The 6,011-nt window shown below is 46.8% G+C and overlaps 1 protein-coding gene across 1 annotated transcript in view; it reads left to right on the top strand.

Moving 5' to 3' along the window:
* The window catches only part of AKR1A1 (aldo-keto reductase family 1, member A1 (aldehyde reductase)), a 30,327-nt gene extending 27,508 nt beyond the window's left edge, over positions 1 to 2,819 (top strand). Inside the window, exons 5-10 of the mRNA XM_012649052.1 lie at positions 10 to 132; positions 798 to 993; positions 1,277 to 1,476; positions 1,718 to 1,790; positions 1,933 to 2,019; positions 2,662 to 2,819. Of these exons, the coding sequence (XP_012504506.1) occupies positions 10 to 132; positions 798 to 993; positions 1,277 to 1,476; positions 1,718 to 1,790; positions 1,933 to 2,019; positions 2,662 to 2,727 (745 nt within the window). The 3' untranslated portion in view covers positions 2,728 to 2,819. The remainder of the gene's footprint in view (positions 1 to 9; positions 133 to 797; positions 994 to 1,276; positions 1,477 to 1,717; positions 1,791 to 1,932; positions 2,020 to 2,661) is intronic.
* The last annotated feature ends 3,192 nt before the right edge of the window (positions 2,820 to 6,011 follow it).

Raw genomic sequence — 6,011 nt, 5'->3', positions numbered from 1 at the left:
GTTTGTGACATCCAAGCTGTGGAACACCAAGCACCACCCTGAGGATGTGGAGCCTGCCTTCCGGAAGACACTGGCTGACCTCCAGCTGGAGTATCTGGACCTGTACCTGATGCACTGGCCTTATGCCTTTGAGTGAGCCTTGCCAGGGTCTTCCTGTGGGAGTCAGGAAGTTTAGTGGGGTGGTATTAGTAACTTACTGTAAGTCACAGCAGCAGAGCAGGATAGGAACACTCATCTGCGTAGCAAGCTGAGGAGCTTGACGTGGGATCTTAGTCTTTTCTGTCATAGTAGCCAGGAGTTTAGCTCTAGAAAAAGGAAGGCAGCTTCACATGGTATGCCCAAGGGTGTACTTGGCTGTCCCTCCTGGTCCCATTATTCCTTCAGGAAATGTGCTGACCCTTTTGTTGAACTAGGCCCTGGGATTATAGTAATGAATAAGTCCCAGCAGAGGGTGTGATAAGAGCCCACTATCAGCACTGTGCCCTGTGCTGGAAGAAAGCTGGAAGAGTAGATAACTCCCCAAGGAGGAAGGAGTTAAGGAAGACTTCCCAGGAGAAAGGCGACAGGAGATAGCGTCTAGGAAGAACGGGGGCGGGGGGAGGGGGCGGGGAATAGGTATTCCACGTAGACTTAACACCTGCATTACAACCTGGAAGGATGAAAAAGCGTGGCTGTTCCTAATTTTTGGCTCTCTGCCCTCTCTGGGCTTGGAGTTTGGGACATAGAGTAGCTGGATGATCAGGTACGGCAGAAGCCTGGCATTCGTGCCCACAGTTGGGGGGCTCTCTCTCACTCAGGCGGGGAGACAACCCCTTCCCCAAGAATGCTGATGGGACCATCCGCTATGACTCAACCCACTACAAGGAGACCTGGAAGGCTCTGGAGGCACTGGTGGCTAAGGGGCTGATACGGGCACTGGGCCTGTCCAACTTCAACAGTAGGCAGATTGACGACATACTCAGTGTAGCCTCTGTGCGCCCAGCTGTCTTGCAGGTGAGCATAGCACACAGATCAGTGGTTTGGGGGTTGTGTGCACATAAGTGTAAGTGAGCCGGTGGTGGGGCCTGCTCAGTGGGGATGGCTAGCAAGTTGTCAGAAGTACTGGTGCATAAAGGCAGGCATTGAAGGTCTGGGAGAGAATGGAAAACGGTGAGAAAAGCAGGCTGAGTGAAAGTGGGTGGTCGGCAATGGGGAGTTGGCCCAGACATGCATGACTAGGTGGGGCTGGGCAAAGTGGGTATGACTACCCATGGTGATGGCTTGTTTCTTGGCTCAGGTGGAATGCCACCCATACTTGGCTCAGAATGAGCTAATTGCCCACTGCCAAGCACGCGGCCTGGAGGTGACCGCTTACAGCCCTTTGGGCTCCCCTGATCGTGCTTGGCGTGATCCTGGTGAGCCTGTCCTGCTTGAGGAACCAGTGGTCCTGGCACTGGCTGAGAAGTATGGCCGATCTCCAGCTCAGATCTTGCTCAGGTACAGGGCAGTCTTAGGGAAAGGCCTCCTGGGTTGGGAGGCAGGGGTAAGGGATTCCTTATTTTAGTGTGTGGGTGAGGCTGAAGATCTTGCCATGTGATATGAGGGGAGGCCACTCGGCATGTTTCCCATTCCAGGGGGGCTCAGGTGCTCCAGCCACTTGAGGAAGGCTGCATGGTGGACCAAAGAACGCTTATGAATACTGACTCCTTTTCCTCATCTACCTTAATCCCCAATTTAGGTGGCAGGTCCAGCGGAAAGTGATTTGCATCCCCAAGAGTATCACTCCCTCTCGTATCCTTCAGAACATCCAGGTACTTGGTAATGGATTGTGTCTTCTTTAGGTCCTTGGGATACTTTCTGGCCCCAACTCTACCTACCTAAAACGGCAGTGTTGTGGGACCCCAGCTTCTGCTCAGAAGGCTGGCTTTCCTGAACCCCGCTCTCTGTCCCCAGGTGTTTGACTTTACCTTTAGCCCAGAAGAGATGAAGCAGCTGGATGCCCTGAACAAAAATTGGCGATATATTGTGCCCATGCTTACGGTGAGGATGTATCACTCCTCAGAGTCAGGGAGTGTAACGTGGGATTTGGGGTGGGGCTCTGGTGTGGGTCTGGCCTCAGGCTTGCTGGTTGTGGGAGGGAGATGGTGGGATTGCTATCCTGGATATACTGCTTTCTTTTCACTTTCCTGAGCTCAGGGAAGTAGTATGGCTCAGATAACGGATATAACCTGTAAGCCCAGTCCTACTTCTTGATATATTATAATCTAGAGCAAGTTATTTAACTTCTCCAAGCCTCAACTTCCTATCTGTAAAATGAACCCAGCTCCTGACATGTGGCAGTTTCTCAGTAAATGATGCGAGGGGAGCCCTGAAGGCACTGCTGACCTCGTTAGAGGGGTTGGTTTGGGGGTGAAGTCTGCCGCACATGGGGAAATAAATAGTTCCTGGCCACTTGATCCCGGCTGAGACTACAGACTCTTAGGGCAGGAACAGCTTTGTGTCAGGCCATGTGCTTGGTGCAGGAACGCTGTTGATACTGTGGCATTCTCTGAATGGGGGGGGATCTGAGCCACTGCCACTTGGCATAGCACTGTACGCAGATGAGTTTGTTTAGGAAGATGCCCTGAGTGTTTGGAATGGCAGCTCCTGCTAACGGAGTCATCTATCTGTCTCTCTTTCCAGGTGGATGGGAAGAGGGTCCCAAGGGATGCAGGGCACCCTCTGTACCCTTTTAATGACCCGTACTGAGACCACAGCTTCCTAGTTTCCCTTCCAGCTCTCCAGCGATGAGGTCCTGCCACCCCAGAAAGAGGGAGTTAATAAAGTCATTGGAATATCAACATTGTTTGCTCGTTTTATTTGTCTGGTCAGGATGGAAGCTGTTTCCTGTAGGGATGACAGACCTAGGGGCTGCTGAGTGTGACCTGCCCTTGAAACCCAAACTTCTTATCCTTCTTGGTTCTGGAGGAACCTGCAGGGCAACTGAATTCCACTTCTGTATTCCTGTATTGGGCACGTTGGGGAGTAGCGCCATTTAGTGGCAGATCTCAGCACTGCATGTTTCCCTAGAGTTTTGCGAAGAGTGCGTGCCAAAGATCGGTCACCTTAGGAGTGAGATCAGGGCAGTAGTTCTGTGGTTTCAAGGCAGTGCTAGGCCTAGGCCTTGAGTTCCCATACCCCTGTCCGGGTAGTGCCTGGGTTTATGAATATGAAGAGCTGAACAAAGTTATATTTAGAAGTTTGGGGGTCCCACCTTGCAAAGCCAGGTAAAGCTTGCAAAGAAGGTGGAGATGGGGCTTTTTCTCTCAGACACTATAGTCAGTGTGCATAGGCTACCTGAAAGCGGTACAGTCCTGCCCAAACCTTGTTACTCTGCCCCTAAGGCCCTGTGTACTTTTTATCTGGCCACCAGAGGCCTGCTGATAAATGAATTTAGGAAGGGTCTAGGCAAATTTCTCTAAACTCCAGTCACACAAAACTCATTTTAGTTTCCAAGTCGGACCATTGCTGTTCATTCGAGAAGCATTTATTGGGCACTTGTGGGTTAGGCACAATGCTAGACCCTGGGGATATAGCTATAACCAAGACATACAGGTCCCTACAGTCTACCTGAGGAGACAGACTAAGTAATTAATTGCATAATTAGTTTAATTACAGTTGAATGTAGTGCAGGGTGAGAAGCGTACTTATTAAATCAGCTGAGATCTAAAGGATGAATAGGGATTAATTAGTTAAAGGAGGTGAAAGTGAGAATAGCATTCCATTCAAATTGGATAGCTTGGGGGAAAGCCTTGAAACTGGAAGAAGCTGCTGGAAAAACCTAAAGAAGGCTTGTGTTGACAGAAACTAAAAGTGAATAAAGAGCAGTTGGAGGTGGGTAAATGGTATGAAATTTGCTGGAATTGGTAGGACCTGGAAATGGAGGGCCTAGGAGACTGTTCAAGATGGTTTTTTTTTTACTCTTTTTTTTTTTTTTTGAGTCTGAGTCCTTGCTCTATTGCCCAGGCTAGGGTTCTGTTGCATCAACCTCTAGCTGACAACAGCCTCAAACTCCTGGGCTCAAGCGATCCTCCTGCCTCTGCCTCCTGAGTAGCTGGGACTACAGGTCCATACCACCATGCCCAGCTAATTTTTCATATTTTTAGTAGAGATGGGGTCTCGCTCTTGCTCCAGCTTTTCTGCAACTCCAGAGCTCAAGCGATCCTCCCACCTTGGCCTCCCAGAGTGCTAGAATTACAGGCGTGAGCTACCACACCCGGCCTCTTTTTTAATGATTAAGGCCATGTGAAGCCGTGGAAAAGTTTTGAGCAGGAGTAACATCGCATGATTTGTGTGTTAAAAACACAACCCTGGTACAGTGGAAAGAATGGATTAGAGGGGAAAAAAGTGGGTAGAAGGAGGCGTGTTGGAAGGTAGTCTTTTGTTTCTAATCCTTTCTATACACTGACCTGCCTAGAACAATCCACCATTTAGCCCACCCCTTAGTACTGGCTAACTCCTTTTAACACATTAACTTCCATGAGAGTTGTGTTTAACTCAGTCTAGTTTTGACCCCGGGGCTTCATGGAGCATATATAAAATCTTGTTGATGTTCTTATTGTTATAATTAATATTGCCAATTTAATTCTAAAAACGTGGATTAAATGAATAGAAAATAAATGTGTTTTTCTATTTATGTTTACCTTTAAATTACACTTGAAGTTTTTATTCTATTTTCATAATAAAACTCTGGCCCCAAGGAAAAGTTTCTGTTTTTTTGTGTGTGGTAGTCGATGTGTTAATTATGTGTTTGTCTTACCTGTTACTTCCTCTGGGATGTCTTTCCTGACCTCAGCCTTGTCAGGTGGACTGCTATGTGATTCCATAGCCCTAGCACATGGTTTCACGATCCAAATTTATACAGATCTGAGGTAGGGAAGTGTGTTAGGTTGCTAGGGCTGCCATAACAAATGAGACTGGGTGTAAACAGAAATTTACTTTCTCCCAATTCTGGAAGCTAGAGGTCTGAGATCAAGGTTGGCAAGATTGGTTCCTTCTGAAAGGCTGTGAGAGGTCTGTACTAGGCCTCTCTCCTTGGCTTGTAGATGGCCATCTTCCCCGTGTATTTTCCCATTGTTTTCCCTCTACCCATCTGTCCAAATTTCTTCTTATAAAGACACCAGTCATATTGAATTAGGGCCCATCCTAACAACCTCATTTAAGTTAACTCTTTAAGGACCCCATCTCCAAACAGTCACATTCTAAGTTCCTGGGGGTTAGGACTTCAACATATGAACCTGGGGGCGGAGGCACAATTCAGCTCATAACAGGAAGCAAAAGTGGTCATAACATGAAATTATTCACTAATCAACCACTTAGAAATTATTATTATTATTATTATTATTATTGTTTTCTCGAGATAGAATCTTGCTCTGTTGCCCATGCTAGAGTACCGTGGCATCATCATAGCTCACTATAACCTCAAACTCCTGGGCTTAAAGCAATCCTATTGCCTCAGCCCTCTCAAGTTGCTGGGACTACAGGTGTGTGCCACCACAGCCAGCTAATTTTTTTTTTTTGGTAAAGATGGGGGTCTCACTATGTTGCCCAGGCTAGTCTCAAACTTCTGACCTCAAGCAATCCTGCTGCTTTGGCCTCCCAAAATGCTAGGATTTGGATTACAGGTGTGAGCCACCATGCCTGGCCTAGAAATTATTCTTGATTCAAATATCTGACCTTGCTTAACATTAACATTGTCTACTGACATCTTTGTCTAATCACTGGACAAAACAGTACACATCCATTGTCAAGTAAAATTGTAAATCTTTCAAAAGATGCCATATTTTATGAAGCAATAAAAATAATATTGGGGAATTTCATGAATCATACCCAAAGCCATTAAAAAGTTAGGATCTGACAGTTAACCAAAAAAGAAAAAAAATAAAAAATGAGGACACTAGACTTCAAAAGAGGATGTTTGGTGGAATATCAGAGTATTAAGGATGGCTTTTGGGAAAACTATGAAGTCTTCAAATATTTATTCAAAAGTAATT

Source organism: Propithecus coquereli, unplaced genomic scaffold (assembly GCF_000956105.1).
Source record: "Propithecus coquereli isolate 6110/MARCELLA unplaced genomic scaffold, Pcoq_1.0 Scaffold299, whole genome shotgun sequence".
NCBI lineage: Eukaryota > Metazoa > Chordata > Mammalia > Primates > Indriidae > Propithecus > Propithecus coquereli.
This window is presented reverse-complemented; position numbering and strand designations above follow the sequence as displayed.